At 41.0% G+C, this 16,837-nt stretch overlaps 1 protein-coding gene across 9 annotated transcripts in view; it reads left to right on the top strand.

Annotated features, from left to right (window-relative positions):
* Window positions 1–16,837, top strand: part of VEPH1 (ventricular zone expressed PH domain containing 1) — a 275,970-nt gene that overhangs the window by 177,192 nt on the left and 81,941 nt on the right. The window contains exon 10 of one of the 9 annotated variants that reach the window (XM_049867692.1): window positions 1,805–4,170. The exons of the other annotated variants lie outside the window; for them this stretch is intronic. Within the exon in view, the coding sequence (XP_049723649.1) occupies window positions 1,805–1,872 (68 nt within the window). The 3' untranslated portion in view covers window positions 1,873–4,170. Of the gene's footprint in view, window positions 1–1,804; window positions 4,171–16,837 lie in introns of those variants that run through there. 9 annotated transcript variants of the gene reach the window in all.

Here is a 16,837-nt window from a genome sequence, read left to right on the forward strand (position 1 = left end):
GATGCAACTGCTTTACTTTGTTCACTGTCTTGGCCAACACTGCTAGCCTGAGTGATACCATCCATGGTCCAACACTGCCAGCCTGAGTGATACCATCTGCGGTCCAACACTGCTAGCCTGAGTAATACCATCGTTGGTCCAGCACTGCTAGCCTGAGTAATACCATCTGCAGTCCAACACTGCTAGCCTGAGTAATACCATTTGTGGTCCAAGAGAGGTGCCACGTGAGAGGGATTTTGCACAGTTCTGCCGACTACATCTCAGGAAAGCTGAAACCTAACCCAGCACAGTCAATACCTGAGCTGAACAATTTGAGCCTACACTTAGCTTGTTTGTAAAACTTGAAATAATTGGTTAGGGGAGTCCTGACTCCAGCTATAAAAGTTTTGGTACTCGGAGGCAGGGATAGACTGCCCAATAAACCAGGCATGCATGGGCTTAATTGTGCTAATCTTTACAGCTTCATGGTGAAGTAAACACAAGTAAGCCAGCACGTACCTTGCTTACTATAAGCCAGCACATACCTTGCTTACTGGTTAATCCGCCCCTGCTCAGAGGGCTTTTAGGATGAGGAGAACAGTGCCAATAAGAACTAGCAGTTTAAAACCCAATGCTTTCATGGCTATGAAGCTATTGTGAAACTCTTTCCCCATCTTTTCTAAGACCCAAGGGAACACTTACTAGTATTTCTGCAGTTGCTCCCAGTACCCATGATGAGGCTCCATCATATGAAAAAAAAAAAAAAAAAAAGACGGGGCAAAAAATGCAAAGATAAGAAATGGCAGAAAGGAAGCCCGGGGATGCTGACTTGCATGTCTGGGTCTCTGTGCCCAGAAAACCCACAGCAGACCGGGGCTATGGAGCCTGGTGGACTGTGCGGTGTCTCACCCCACAGCCCAGCAGACAAAGGCGCATGTTCAGAGGCCGGGTGCTCGGCTGTGACAGATGCGAACTTTGAGGGTCACTGGGTGGCATATAAGAGACTTCACTAACTCTGAGCCAATACTCTCGTCTCCTATCCCCAACAGAGTATTTGCAGAATTGATGAGCAAAAGAAAAAAGTATGCAAAGTTAATGAGTTTCTTTCTTTTTTCGTTGGAGACGGACACTTTTTGTGCTCTGGCCTCTCTTTTGTGCAGAGGCAGACACTAGTCACATTCAGGTCTTCTTTTCTCTATTCAGAGAGGAAAAATTGAGCTTCTCAGCTTATTACTCTCCCTGCCCACCCCCTCACACTATGGTCTTTGATTTGACTTCCTTTCCACATAGTAAATCTTCCGCTCCTTTCCTTCTCTTTGAACTCCCGGCTTAGTTCATTGTATTTGCATTTTCTTTAGTCCGAGAACATTCCTTGCATTCTTTATGTTAGTCTACTCTCTTTGATAATGTAAGAAAAAAAAAAGCACTCCTAAATACCCCCAATAGAAACCTTGGTGACGTAGTGGTTAAGTACTACAGCTGCTAACCAAAAGGTCAGCAGTTCAAATCTGCCAGGTGTTCCCTGGAAACTCTACAGGGCAGTTCTACTCTGTCCTATAGGGTCACTTTGAGTCAGAATCGACTCGACAGCAGTGGGTTTAAATATCCCAATACACACAGACTTTGGGTCTCTTAACAGAAGCTTTTCATAGAGCATTTCATTGAGCGTGTTATTAGCTGCCATCGAGTTGCCCCAACTCATGGCGACCCCATGCACAGTGAAACTAGACGCTGTTCCATTCTTCACCATCCCCAGGATCGGTTGCAGATTGAACCGCTGTGATCCCTAGGGTTTTCACTGGCTGATTTTTTTTTTTTTTAATAGATTGCAAGGCCTTTCTTCCTAGTCCATTTGAGTCTGGAAGCTCTGCTGAAACCAGTTCAGCATCATAACAGCACACAAGCCCCCACTGATGGAAGGATGTTGGCTGTGCGTGAGGTTTGCTGAGATTTGAACCCATATCTCCCCAATGGAAGGCAAGGACTCTACCATTGGACCATCAACACCTCTCACTGAGCATAGAGCGTCATCATATTGACAAAGATGATTGGTGAAAGGCAGATGGCTACTGATTTTTCAGTTTTGACAGAAGGAAAAATTAAATTCATCTACTCTCTGAGTAGATGAGGAGAAGGCATGAAATGCAATGCCTTGTGAACTTTTCCTGATAGTAAGCCATATCCTCGCCATCGCTAAGACCACTAACTACTGTCTGCTTGTGGTGGCATCTGGTTCTCGGGCCTACTGGGCTTTACATTAATGTGGATACCTAAGGCACCTGCATAGCCAGGACCATCGGCAAGGGCATCCAAAGACAACAAGGACATCTGCAGACAGCCTGCCCTTGTTTACCCTTGATTCATGTTACAGGACAGTTGTATTTAGGATAAGGCAACTCAGCAAGACCAGAGAGAGGTGAAACGACGAGAGTTTGCCATGTGGAACCTGCAGCAAGAGCCTTCTCACTCTCCCAGAGGCTGCGTAGTGGTCAAGTAGAGAGGAAGGGCTAGAATGTTAAAAGACAAAACTAGCCCTTGCATCTTTTGTTACATTCATTATCACCTTTCATTTTAGGAGCAGAGTAAAGGAAGTCACAGGCTTTTCAGGAAGAGTTTGGAAGGGTTAAGAGAGGGTGGCCAATGACATATTGGAGGAGAAGGCACTGAAGACAAAGCAATAACACCACAAGGCAATCTAGAAACACATACAGAAATCTTAATAATTAATAGCTCCCTGTGATTCCTAAATATTGGTATGGAAAGGGACTAGTTTTTGTGAAGTAAATATAAAAAAAATTTGGATCAATCACTCAGTAGCATTTCATAAAATCAGAAATCATTTCTGCAGTCTGTGGGTGAGTGGATCATGAGACGCAAAGAGGGCTTGAAGGCTCACTGGAAGAGACCGGGGATCTGGCACTGAGAAAGAAAGACCTGAGAGAATAGAATGGAGTACAGTGTTGGCCAAAGTTAGTTTCTTAGTTATCTCGTGCTGCTATAACAGAAACACAAGTAGATGGCTTTAGCAAAGAGGAATTTGTTCTCTCACAGTCTAAACTCAGCCTAGGAGGCTAGAAATCCGAATTCAGGGTGCCAGCTCCAGGGGAAGCCTTTCTCTCTCTGTTGGCTGTGGAGGAAGGTCGTTGTCATCAGTCTTCCCCAGTCCAGGAGCTTCTCAGCACAGAGACTCCAGGTCCAAAGGCCCCGCTATTCTGGCTCTTGTTTTTTGGTGATATGAGGTCCCCTTGTCTCTCTGCTCACTTCTCTCTTTTATATCTCAAAAGAGATTGACTTAAGACTCAACCCAATCTTGTAGATTGAGTCCTGCCTCATTAACATAATTACTGCTAACCCTGCCTCATGAACATCTTAGAGATAGAATTTACAAAAGATAGGAAAATCACATCAGATGACAAAATGGTGGACAATCACACAATATTGGGAATCATGGCCTAGCCAAACTGACAAACATTTTTTAGGGGGGACACATTCAATCCACAGTGGTTGGTTTTGAAGTCATTATATTGTGGTCAAGACTTATCCAAATTTAAAAAGGCCGTTAGATCCAGTATGGTGTTCAAGGCCGTGCATGACCTGGTCCCAGCCCACCTCTCCCCTTACCTGCCACAACCAGCCACATTCCCAGGTTCTTTCCCCACTCAGGGTCTTGCTGAGACCTGGACTACTTTGCCCTTCTGTCCCCAACTCCCTTATTCCCAGTTGTCCTTTAGGGCTCAGCATAGATATCACTTCCTGAGAGCAGCCCTCTCTGACCCCGTAAATCTAAATTAGCTGCTGCAAACCCTGGTTGCACAGTGGTTAAGCACTCAGCTACTAACTGAAATGTCGGCAGTTCATCCTCACCAGTGGCTCCACAGGAGAAGACCTGGTAATCTGCTCCCAGAAAGATTACAGCCTCAGAAACCCTATAGGACAGTTCTGCTCTGTCATGTGAGGTTGTTATAAGTCAGAATTGACTTGACAGCACATACCAACAACATTTTTTCCTTCATAGAACTTATCACATCTTGTATATATGTTTTTTGTTTGTCTGTTTTACTAGTCAAAACAAGGAGCACATCTTTTATTTACCATTGCATATCCAGTGTCTGGCACATGTGGGAATTCAGTAAATGTCTGTTGAATAAGTAAACATTTGAAAATTCCTATGAACCTATACGTCTGTGTCTAGACTATCTTAAAATTTCTAATAATTTTTTTTGCTTCTTAAAAAAACCAAATTATTATAAGAAGCTCTCTTAGCTCCATATAACCTCTGTATTGTCTGGATGGAAACCCTGGTGGCATAGTGGTTAAGTGCTATGGCTGCTAACCAAAGGGTTGGCAGTTCAAATCTGCCAGGCAGTCCTTGGAAACTCTATGGGGCAGTTCTACTCTGTCCTATAGGGTCTCTATGAGTCAGAATCGACTCGGTCGCACTGGGTTTGGGTTGTTTTTTTTGGTATTGTCTGGATATTTCAGATTTCATTTTTATACCCGTCTATTTTGACCACCCTCTTCCCAACTGTCTTCCACCCCACCCCTAAAGGAAACAACAAAATACAGCATTAATTGTAAATTATTGAACAAAGAAATGTATCTATCATAAACAAGAGAGCTAGACCACCATCTGGTTTCTGTTTTTGGTTTCTCTTGTATCCATGTTAGTCTTGAGGAGTTGTAAATTGACGGTGATGCTATTTATGTTTGGACGCAGCTCGTCTCACAAGTTTCAGGTTCTACTCATTTCCCCGACAGACTTTTGCTCTTTCCAAATGAGTCAACTTGTTGTTAGCAATAATAGCTAACTTCATTTATTTATGGTGCATAATGAATATTTATTGAGTAAAAGAATAAATTACTGTATTTAATCTTGATGAAAAGCCTGCAGTCTAGTTATCATTGCCCTCATTTTGTGGATGAGAAAATAGACTCAGAAAGTCAAATAACTTGTCAAAGGTAATATAGCCAGTAGGGGACACAGTTAGGACTCAACCCAATTCATGGTCTTGTCAGTGCCTTTCTATCCCACACTGCCTCTCTGAACATGCCATTTTCATTCTCACCTTCATGCCTTTGCCCACACTCTTGCTACTCTACGGTGCTCTCTGCTCCATCTACCTAGGCCCACCATTCATCAAGGCTAGTTCCAATTTTACCCCTTTCACCCTCAGTGACCCCCAGTACTACTCATTTGGACTTAACCTTGGATTACTTTATATATTCTTAATATCTCCTTTCAAGTTATAAGACTCTCAACTAATCTTTTTTAGGGTCTCAGCACCCACCCCACCATCCCATACTTGGTAAAGCCCAGTGATGATGATGATGGTAGATGTTTCCTTGGTGCAGGATAATAAATGAAATGGACTTGCTCTAGCTTAACAACTATCCATCTTGTGAAAGCCACTGCACCAACGGGAAGTAATCCATAGCATTTTGCATAACTTGGACTCTTAGAGTACAACTGCCATATGCTCAGAGGCTTTCAGTCATGCTTGTAGTCTGCAAAATTGAGTTTCCTTTAAGACTAACATTGTGTTCTAAAATTAGCTTCCAAATTCATGGTGCGTCCCCAGAATTGGCTGCCCAAAATTAATTGGTTTCTATTCAACGAGGCCTCATTTAGCATCAGTGAATGAAACAGGAGGCTCCCAAATTTTGTCATAGCCAGCCATCTGATCATGAAATCTATTTAGAATAAATCCCTGGTGGACATCTTAGGAAAACCAAACTTGGCTAAGAGCTGCTAACAGGCACTTTTAGGAAGAGCTTCAGAGTTTAGTATGGTTGATATACACTACCTGGAGGTAAAATGCCTCCTGCACCCATTTTATCTGACATCATCAAATCTCTTGCTAAAGACTTGTTGCTCTCCCAAGAGTGTTCCTTTGAGGCTGTTGGGTAGTGGCCAGGCCAGAAGGTCTTAGCTCAGAAATGCCAACTGGAGAGAGCAATGAGATGGATGACTCATGTATAGACAATCTTAGGCCCATCCTTCTGCCCTCAGGGGGAAAAAATGTAAACAGACCCATTTTAATGGCGTTTAACAATAAGATTTCCTCTTCCCCAAAATGTGGTTGCTGTTACGCGTTTTGCAGAGTTGCAGAGTAATTGGTAGCATATGGAACGGTACCTACGGGGGAGCACGGCTTGCCCGCCCGCCTTGCCTCTGCACAACTTTTGATAAATCTGTGCTCGGTGGAGCCAAACGTTTATTTATAACACATGGGCTTCAACTGACTCAGTGTGACCACAAAGTGATTCTGTACCATTGCCAGAAATCAACTACATTAGCATCTTGCAAAAAAAAAATTTATGTATGTATTTGATTTAAAATTCATATAAATTCCAAAATTACTTTCACGTCTGCAAACTGTACTAGCCCCTATGAAAATACTCCAGATTTATTTCTGATCCTATTGATCTTGACTACTTTGTGTCCTTACTGTTTGGACACCTAACTTATTTGTATTTGGTGACCATCAAGAGTGCCTGTTAAGAAAAAGTTGAGTTTTTCCAAATGAGCTTTCTCTGAAGAGTTTTGTGACTGAGTAAGCACTACATTAAGTCCCTCTTCCCAGAGCTGAGTCAGAATCAACGGTGTTGTTGGAAGGTGCATTCTTCTTAGTGGATATACCAAAAATTCACTGGAGGAGTAAAGTAGTGCCAATATGGTCATTTAAAGATAAGTTCAATTTTAGTTTCACCTTTTATATTTTCATTATTTCTGCTTCTGGGGGGATTATTGGGTAAATCCTAGAAATATTAGAAAAAAATATTGAAATTAACCCAAAAACATGAACAATGTTGCCCAATGACCCTTTTCTCTAACTGTAAGCAGTTACCGAATGAGAGATAATCTCAATTTGAGAACTTTTTCTAAGAACTGCTGTTTGTTTGTCTGCACAATCACAGGACCAAGAAAGTGATTTGCAGATATTGGTATTCAGATAGCTCTCCTTTACAATTAATATGATGGTATCATATTTTGATTTGGGCATTATAAGGACAAGGAAATACTTTTTATAAAATACCTGACCACATATTCTATGACAAACTCCACTCTTGATAAGGAGCAGATATTCCACAAATAAATGTTGTAAGTATAATTACAGAGTGCTTCTTGAGTTGTCTCCTGCCCAACCAGCAGCGGCACCCACTGTGTGGTAGGCACCATTTTAAAAGCTTTACTCTCCCTTGTAAGGCATGTGATATTATTCTCCGATTACAGATGAGGAGACTGAACTATAGAAAAGAAAAAGAAATTTGCTCAGGTCCCATAACTGAAAGGGACGGACCTAGGATAGATCCCAGGTTTTCTAGCAGCGGAGCCTGTGCTGTATTCTGCTGTGCTATAGGATGGGCTGGCCTTGGCCTGTGATAGTAAAGCTGATGTGCTCGTGGCAAAGTGGGTTCAGGCTCTCAGAGAAATGTGGGTAAAGCTTCATTCCAGAGCGATGTGGATAAAGCTTCAGTTCAGAGCGATGTGGGTAAAGCTTCAGTTGAGAGCAGTGTGGGTAAATCTTGAGTTCTTAAAGAACAGGCTATTTTTATTCAGATCTGGAAAGTGCAGTGACATTTCCCTTGCCTTCTTTATGTGCCTAATTGCCACTGAACATACACATGCTGTGAAGGAACTGTAAGAGTGGTTCCCTTTTGATGCAAATTCACTCTGCTCTGCAGGCCCCTTGCTGGAGTCAAAGGTCTCCTATGGCTCTCTGCAGCCTTCTTCTGTTGGAACAAGAGTTATGTCCAATTTCTCAAATATATTTCTCCCTCCCTGACTTTCATTCCTAGGGCTAGACTTAGGAAGCTAAGTCAAGGTTTGGTTGAGTCATGAAGCATAGTCTTGGCCATGAGACATGCAGGCAGCTGAGAAAAGCAAAGAATATCATAAACAGGGGAATGTGGATAAGAAGAGATGGATGAGAAGAAAATAACCTCAGGGATCACTGTGCAATCCCAAATCATTCTGCCCAAGTGAGTGTGGCTCCCTTGAAGGAAGGTGAGGGATTCTGCATTGCCCAACTCCAGAGGCACCATTTACACTGTAGCCTGTCAGAACGATGCCCACTGGACTCATGCAGTGGAAAACCTGTCTTGCTACAAGAAGTGGCCCTGTAGATGAGGCCCAGAGTCAGGGTCTAAAAGGATGAAATTTGCAGAGCAGCAAAAGCTCTTGGACAAATGCTATTCTTGGCAGCCAGTGAATTTGGATAGACCACCAAGCTCTATTCAAGTGAACACAAGGAGATCCACACACAGGGACAAGCTTCTGAGGGAAGGACACTGGCTAGTCAAGATTCAGATTTGACTCACATTCTAATGGGGAGATGAGGTGGGTCTCACCAATGGGGAGAATATGAAAACCCACGGTTTGCTGCTCATAATATCTCCATCTCTATTCAGCCTCAAGCCAGATTATTTCCAAACCATTAACATTCGTGGTGATAAACCTTCTGATTAACTACTAGGTCTTCCTCCCCTCACGCCACCCCCTTGGTTCTGGATGTATCTGAGACTGAGTCTGCCATGGGCGGTTGCTGCTATTGGTAGGTGGCCAGGACCAGCATAAGCAAGAGTGGGCTTTGTTACACCTACACCTGGACACATGGCCATTTCAGGCCCCTCGTAAGTGCTACCTCAAGCCATCCAATTCCTGGGAAAGGCCCCTCATCGTTTATTCCACCTGCTTTTTCGCTGCCGCTTCTCATTCCAGGAGTCTAGCCCAGGACTTAGAAATAGTGAGATGTTTTTTCATACAACACAATACCAGATACTCTGTGGTTACTCAGATGATTACGTGTTCGTGAATGTAGAAGTTCTCCTCTTGGAGTAACAACCCAACAGTTTTCTGTTAAGATATTTACTTGAAGCAAGAAGCTATCATACAGTACAAATGGGTTTTAAATGTCTCAGTCATTTTCAAGCAGGTCTTAAGTACCTCCCATCTTGACTTTCTGATTTCCCATATTCCCCTTCACAAGACAAGTCCCTCAATGATGCAGAAAAACTGACAATAGAGGCCTTTTTTTTCCTTCAAAATGAAGTTATTGTGGTCTGAACACATGGGGAAAATTGAATTTTGAGGCCTTTACCATGTTTTCAAGTGAGTTTTTGAGTCTTTCAATATTTTTAAGAAAGAATCATACCTTTCGGAGCTGGTTCCAATCCTACCCTCTAGGAGAGAGACCACCACTCAAAGTTCCTTCTAGCTCTGTGGCTTAATGATTTTAGACTGACATTTAACATCAGATTTCCCCATACAAGGCAAATTTCTGAGATGCTAGAGTTTCTGGGGGCAATGAGCCAGCCTTTCAGCCTCTGTTGAATGAGTGTTAATTGCTTTCTCACCGCAAAGTTCATCCTCCCTCACAGACCATTGCGAAAGAGCCAGTTGAGGCAGCCAAGGATTCATCTCTATTAACGCTAGCTTGAGTTCTTCAGTACAGCTTTCCGTCTTCTTCTGTGGGACAAAATATTTGACAGCCATTTCAAATTTGCATCTAGAAGTTGATTTTCTGCAAGCTGAACAACACTGCTACTCTATTTTATGACACAACTTTCTCTCCAGAGAGCAGTGAGAAAATGAGGGTAGAAATAATTAACCACAGTTTTTTTTTTTTTTTAATTTGATTTTTTAACATGACTATGATGGCTAAGATCATCAATGCTGGATTTTAGATCACATAGAATGAAACAAATTACACTTAAATACAACATGAAAGAAACAATGGATGAAACTATGGCTTTCAAAGATATATGGACCTCTGTCATGTGTAACATTAACTTACACACAAATAATTTTATGATTATGACATTTGCTTCTACTATAGACTTTCTGGCTTCCAAGGCTGGCCTGACAGAGGCAATTTATTCCCTTGATCTTTATGCTTTTAGTTCAGGTGGTTTCCACTGGGGAACAGTAGTACCTTGAGTTGGAATTTCATGGGTCAATTACTTGGGCTTCTCACAAGAGAGGTTTGAGCATAAATGGCAATGTTTCACATAACTCATCCAATTATAGGGTGAAGATCAAAATTGCAATCAAAAACAAGAATAAGCTATCAACAAACCTCTAAATACTGTATAAATGAAAGCATAGACCTAGATAGAGGATATGTCGAGAAACAATAGCTTCACATTTTGACATTTTTGTTTAATAAAGGTTTCTATGATTTCGTAGCAGTACTTTTTGACTTACCTTCATATAATTACCAAATTTCTCTTTGCTTCTCTGAGTTTTATTTGCATTATTAATCATTTGCCAAAGAACTTTATTTGAGACATAAGCATCTGTCATGCTTATCTGACAACTTGTCTGGGATTTCTGCTGTGATGGGGAAAAGGAATATAGTTTTGCCCTGGGTGGGGACACTCATGTGTGTGTGACATAGCCAGTGACCAACCAGCTACTGAAAAGGGACCATGTATTTCTCAACCAATAATGTCATAAACTGAACTTAATGAACACCAAACAAAGATTTCTTTCCCATTACCTTGCTATACTAGATTCTTCATCAAATGAGAAATTTTGTAATTTTTTAATTAAATGTATCAGTGCAACAACCCACATTTCTGAGCATTTGTGGCAGAACAAAGCCCTGGAAATACCAGGATGATTAAAGCAGCGTCTACCTTTGAAAAATAATATAATTTCCAACAGTCATTCAGAAATTCTACTTTGCTTTTGAGAATCAAAATTTTTAACTTAAAATATGTTTGCTTCTATTTCCTACACCAAAGTTCCGAAATGGTTGTCATTCTGTTTAAAACGTCCAAGCTTTAATTTGGGGGTGAAGTGGAGTACGGTTTTAGTCTATGATAAAAATATTTCTTGTAAATCACATGGAATTAGAGTTTGGTGAGTAGTGCACACTGATCTGTGATGTCTTTCATATTGTCGGGCAAAAGCAAAAGTATTCTAAAGCGATAAGTTTGTTCTACATTTTTCCCAAAATTGTGATTTATGGTTGACTTCAAAAATATGCTTTACATTACTTACTTTGGCAAAGTTCTCATCAGACAAATTACCGATATTTTTTCCTCCTACTTTTGTTCTGTCCAATTTAGGATATTTATTTAGTTAAATGACAGTATTAGTTATTCATTCTATGTCAGTGGTTTGAATTCCATGTCTTTGAATTACATCAAAGTGGGATTAAATGGGAGATTGAAGAATGGCTTCAAACGTCCCTGATCTGGCTAGTGTCAAGCAGGAGGGGGAAGCTGCTCTCACAGATCCTGTTGCCATCCATCTCCTGTCTTGAATACTGACAGCAAGCCTTGATACCCCTAGGCTGCCATCCAATTCTGCTGTGGGCAATCATCACAGACACTTTTTTTTCATGTGCCTCTGTAGCCTCTCATCAAATCGTAGAATTTCAGAGATAAAAAGCACGTTCTAGATCAGCTTTTGGTCCACTTCCATTTAACGGATGAGAGAACAGAGAGGAACGGTAACCTCAAGTCTGTCAACGAAGAACCTGGTTGTGTGACTCCCAGGCCAGTGATCTTCCCATTGAACCAAATTTCCTTTTAGAGGTACTTCTATTACCTCTGTTTTATCTGAGCCATTCGAAACTGAAAAGAAAGAATGGGCTCTGGGACCTGGGTTCAAATCCCAGCTCAACTCTTTTCTGGAAGTTTGATGTTGAGATTTCATCCTGAGTGATATTGGGATTACAAGGACTATTTTATTAGGGTTAAATGTAATTTATTACACTTACTCCTTGGTACAAAGTTAGGATGCAATGAAAATTAACTCTTTCTAGGCTAAGTCCTTCAAAATGTATTCTTGGAATTCGTTGCTAAGTACAATGTGTGAATACTTCCAGTCTAGGAGTTTCAGCGAGCATATTCCTGCGTTCGAGTTTTTGTAAATCATCCTAGAAATATAGTTTAGATGTGGAGAAACCTGGCCCAGTTGAAAACCTGGGAAACAAGCCAGATACATTTATTTGATGCTTCTTCAGCTGGAAGGAAACTTTCAGAGCGTAAGTTTGATAAGGAATTCAAAAACAAGAGCTAATTTATCCCTTTTTCCAGAAAATACAGCCAACTCTTTGATTTTTCTGCTAGCTATTAAAAAAAAATCAAAGCCATATTTCATTTTTATTTTTAAAAGGCAAACTTATCTCTAAACAAAAAATATATAATGGAATATATTATTTATAAGTGGTTACCAGGGGGGTGGATTATAAGGATCTAGTCTTCCTTAGGCCAACCAAGAAAAGTTGTGTGTTTCTCAGGTCCAGTATAGATATTTAGAAAAATATACACATTTATCAACTGATAGCGGAGAACCATGGGGCATTACCATAGCCCCTCTCACCTGATTCCACAACTTTCTCCACTGTAGCTGAACTCTGGGCCTATTCAGTTTGATTATTCCCTCTGGGTACAAAATCCTCGTCAACTTCCTCCTACTGTATCTGAGAATAAAAAAGACCAGTTATTCCCATTTTACACAGGTCTGTAAATCTCTTTGTAGATTTATCAAAGCTCTTTAGACTTGTTAAAGGATTTGTTCTACCCCCAGCTTGGAGAATTATGTTGACTAGATTATAATTGCTTAAAAATCAATGCTCTGTGGTTACATTTCTAAGGCTGGACATCCTATGTGGTCTCGTTAAAGAGATTGGCCGTTTATCTTGGATTGTCCACCCCATCCCTGAAGAAGTTATAAATAACTGGGGAGATAGATTCAAGTCCCTCAGACAATGTAACTTTGAGGGAGGTAGCATGGTTTTGTGAAAAAAAAAAACCTGGGTCTTGCACTTTAACAAACGGAATCCAAATCCTGGTTCTGCGTCTTGCTTGGTTAAGTAAGTCACTTAACCCTGAACGTCAATTTCCTCTTAAATGAAAATGAAGATAATAATAGCTAATTCATAATAGGTAATTATGAGGATTAAAACATAATTATGTCAAACATCTAACAGAGTAATCAGTACCAATGCAAATACTAAATAAATATTAGTTTATTCCATGACTCAACTTATTCAAATATTTTAAATAGTTCACACATGTGTACACATACACCAAAAAAAAAAAAACTGAAAATCTGATTTTAAGTTTTGATGATGGTCTTGCTTGATCTATAATTTCCACTAGACTTTTAAATACTATCATAAAATTTTAATAAGAACACCTTTCTGAAATTTGATAAAGCCATTTACCAGTATTTCTAATTTTTATCTCAAACCAAAATGTTAATTGGGATACATTTTAGATATCTAGATTTTTTAGCATTTTACAATGAAACAAATAAAGAAGAATTTATAATTCAAAACAAAGAAGAATTCCTTTATCTAGCAAGATAATAAGTATTGCTTGCATATGGACTATGGCTCAAATACAAACAGCTAAACTAAGGACGAATTTTTACGTTAACAATTGGTTATATCTCTAATACTGATGGATGACAGTGCAGACTTTTAATTAAAAGTGCAGATAAAATTTCAACATGAGAATGAACGTTGTGTTACTACTGTGATAATTTCTAATTATTTTTATGGGGAGATCCTACTGGTTTTATCATTGTTGTTCCAGAAGGAACGAGAAACAGTGTAATAAAGTGGCATTATTACGTTTGAGGGAAGCCTGGCTTGCCAAATATATATTGAACGTGTTCTGTATGACGGGAACTATGGTAGGTGCTAGATGCACAAAAATTTTAGAGAGAGAGACAGAGAGAACATTTGCCTTCTAATAGCTGGTAGCAGAACAGGGAGAAAAATACTAACAGAGTGGGAGCCAGGTTTGTCACTGTCAGAAGTGGAAATTTGTAGATAAGCAAGAGGAGGAGGCTGGAATGATCCACGTGGATTAGAGACATCAGTATGAATTCATATTTAGCTTAATATAGATACAGATGGTTACATATAGAAATATTTAGATATGTGTATATACACAGGTTAGTATTCAGACATGTATTTCCTCGCTCTGTCAGCCAAGAAGGACTAGAAGAAATGATACCCCAGTAGCAATGAGCACTCCTAGCACCCAGATTTTGGTTTCTAGAATCATTCTCCAGTGAAAGGAACTGGGGCTCATTCAGGGATTACAGCAAGAAATATACAAGAAGAGCCTGGAGCATATTGTAGTGCTAGAAAGTAAGGAAGTGCCAAAAAAACAAGAACAACAGCAAAAAACCACCACACACACACACAATGATATCAAAGAGACACAGGTGTCAAATGAAAGAACTCTCGATGGCCAACGCTGGGACAGTTTGAGCAACAAAATAAATAAAGTAGTATCGGGTTATAACCCAAGGCAGAAAACAAATACCCAGGAGTCCATTCTGCTATAAATAAATGATGGAATAAATAAACGCAGGATAAGAGACAAATTTCTTATGCGGAAGAATTCCAAATAATTTATGTAGATACTCCACCCTCAAGAAGGGGGAGCATAACTCCCCACTCCTTAAGTGAGGGCTGTGCGTAATGGCTTCCTTACAAAGAGTATGGTGGGGAAGGGGAAAAGAACTCTACACTGGAAGGTCCTGACAAACATTACCTCAGCCGGGTGATCAAGGTCGACATCAGCTGTGATGAGCCTGCTGATATGTGCCTTCATATGTACCCTTAATATGATGTGAAGTAAATGGCATCGCACTTCTGTGCTCTTCCCCAAAACCATAACCCCAGGAGGGCGGAGCCAAGATGGCAGAATAGACAGACGCTTCTGGCGAGCCCTCTTTACAACAAAGATAAAAAAAAAAAAAAGTGAAATGAGTACATTTTTGACAAGCTAGGAGCCCTGAACATCAAAACCAAGCTTAGAAAACAAACTGAGGGGCAGGGGGAGGAAGAGACAGTTCAAAAGCACAGAGGAGTTACCAGACCTGAATTGCAGGGAGCCTTCAGGCACCATTCCCGGGAGTGGCAGCGGCAGGCTGGTACTAGCATTCAGCCCCAGTTCCTCAAGGAGAAGCAGTCAGCCACATAGCCTACTCACACCTCCGGAACCCGAGAAGAATGGCACTCTCGGCAAAACTAAGTACTTGCATGTATTTTACCGTGCCCCCTGCTCCCAAGCTGGCTTCAGCGGCTGACTTCCCTGAGCCTGAGATAGGCCCTGTTGAGCATCTAGAGCCATCCTCCTGGCCTTGGAGAAGGAATAAATTTGCAATTGGGGGAAAAGATAATTTGTCAGCTCCACTAACCAGGGGAGCTCAGGATAGAAGCGGCTCTTTTCCAGGCATAAACAGTTGGTGGACTTTGAGTGCCTTTCCCCTCTGCATGGACCTGTGTGGGCCTATTTCAAGAGAATAGGCCCTTGTTGGCAGACTACAACTGTTTCAGCTGTGCAGTGGAGAGATGGGTGTTAGATGTTTGACATTGCTTTGCCTATTAAACAGGGTCCTCACCTACCCACATCAGGGGCCCAAGGACTGGTGGCTCCACTCAGGTCACCCAGCCACCCATGACAGGGGTCCAACGATAACTGGTACCTCCCAGTCTTTACAACAAAAAACATTGCGTGCCCATGGTGCATCTGCAGAACCCACCCTCCAGTACACTGTAGGGAACAGGGACATGCTTCCCTCAGAGACATGGAGGGGATGATTCTCAGCCCCCTGCCTTGTTTGGAGTGTGACCCCCTGCTGGAACCAGATACCAGTACCTACACCAACCACCCCTGCCCCTCTAAGACTGTAGGACAGAGCCTGTACCACACACTTCATGATTAGCTACCAGGACACCTGAGCTGAATTCATACAAGAAAAGTGAATGGACTGGTAGACTGATATACCTGATAACAGCTCTAGCCACCTGTGAACAGGACGTCACAAGGCAAAAATAATCAAGCTAGCTCACTCAAGCAACCCATTTGGGCATATCAAAACAGAACAAAGCAAGAAGCTACAACACAGTAAGCAAACATAAAATAAACTAATACAGTAACTTATAGATGGCTTGGAGACAACAGTCAATATCAAGTCACATAAAGAAACAGACCATGATCGTGTCAACAAGCTCTCCAAACAAAGAATCAAGGGATCTTCTAGACGAAAGTGCATTCCTGGAATTACCAGGGGCAGAATACAAAAGATTAATATACGGAACCCTCCAAAACCCATAACCCCAGTCTAATCATGAGAAAAGGTTCAGGTAATTCCAGTTGAAGGACATATTACAAAATACCTATCTAAAAAAAAGTACCCTACAAAAATGTCAACATCATCAAAAATAAGTCTGAGGAACTGTCACAGTCAAGGGCAGACTAAGGAGACATGAAAACTAAATGTAACGTGGAATCCTTGATTGGATCCTGGGACAGAAAAAGGATATTAGGTAATACTAAGGAAGTCTGAATAAAGTATGGACTTTAGTTAATAATTATGTGTCAGTATTGGTTCATTAATGGTAACAAATGTACTATACTAACAAAAATGGTGATAATAAAAACTGGGTACAGGGTATAGGGGAATTGTCTGTACTATTGTCACAGTTTTTCTATAAATATAAAAGTGTTCTAAAATAGAAAATTTTATTTTAAAAATGCTAATAGAAAATTTTAATATGGTGTAGTGAATGCAATAGCCCTCGTGGTGCAGTGGTTAAAGTGCTCAACTGCTAACTGAAAGGTCAGTGATTCAAATCCAACAGCTGCCCCTCAGGAGAAAGATGTGGCAGTCTGCTTCCATCAAGATTTACAGCCTTGGGAACCCTACGGGGCAGTTCTACTCTGTCTTGTAGGGTTGCCATGCATCGGTATCAACCCAACGGCAGTGGGTAGTGAACACAGTGCAGGAATAAAGGCAGTAAACAGCATCTTGGGAGAAAACTGGCAGGGGAAGAAGAGAATTCCAAAATGATCCTGAGGGATTTTGTCTCAAAAA

This window comes from Elephas maximus, chromosome 23 (genome assembly GCF_024166365.1).
Source record: "Elephas maximus indicus isolate mEleMax1 chromosome 23, mEleMax1 primary haplotype, whole genome shotgun sequence".
Classification (NCBI taxonomy): domain Eukaryota; kingdom Metazoa; phylum Chordata; class Mammalia; order Proboscidea; family Elephantidae; genus Elephas; species Elephas maximus.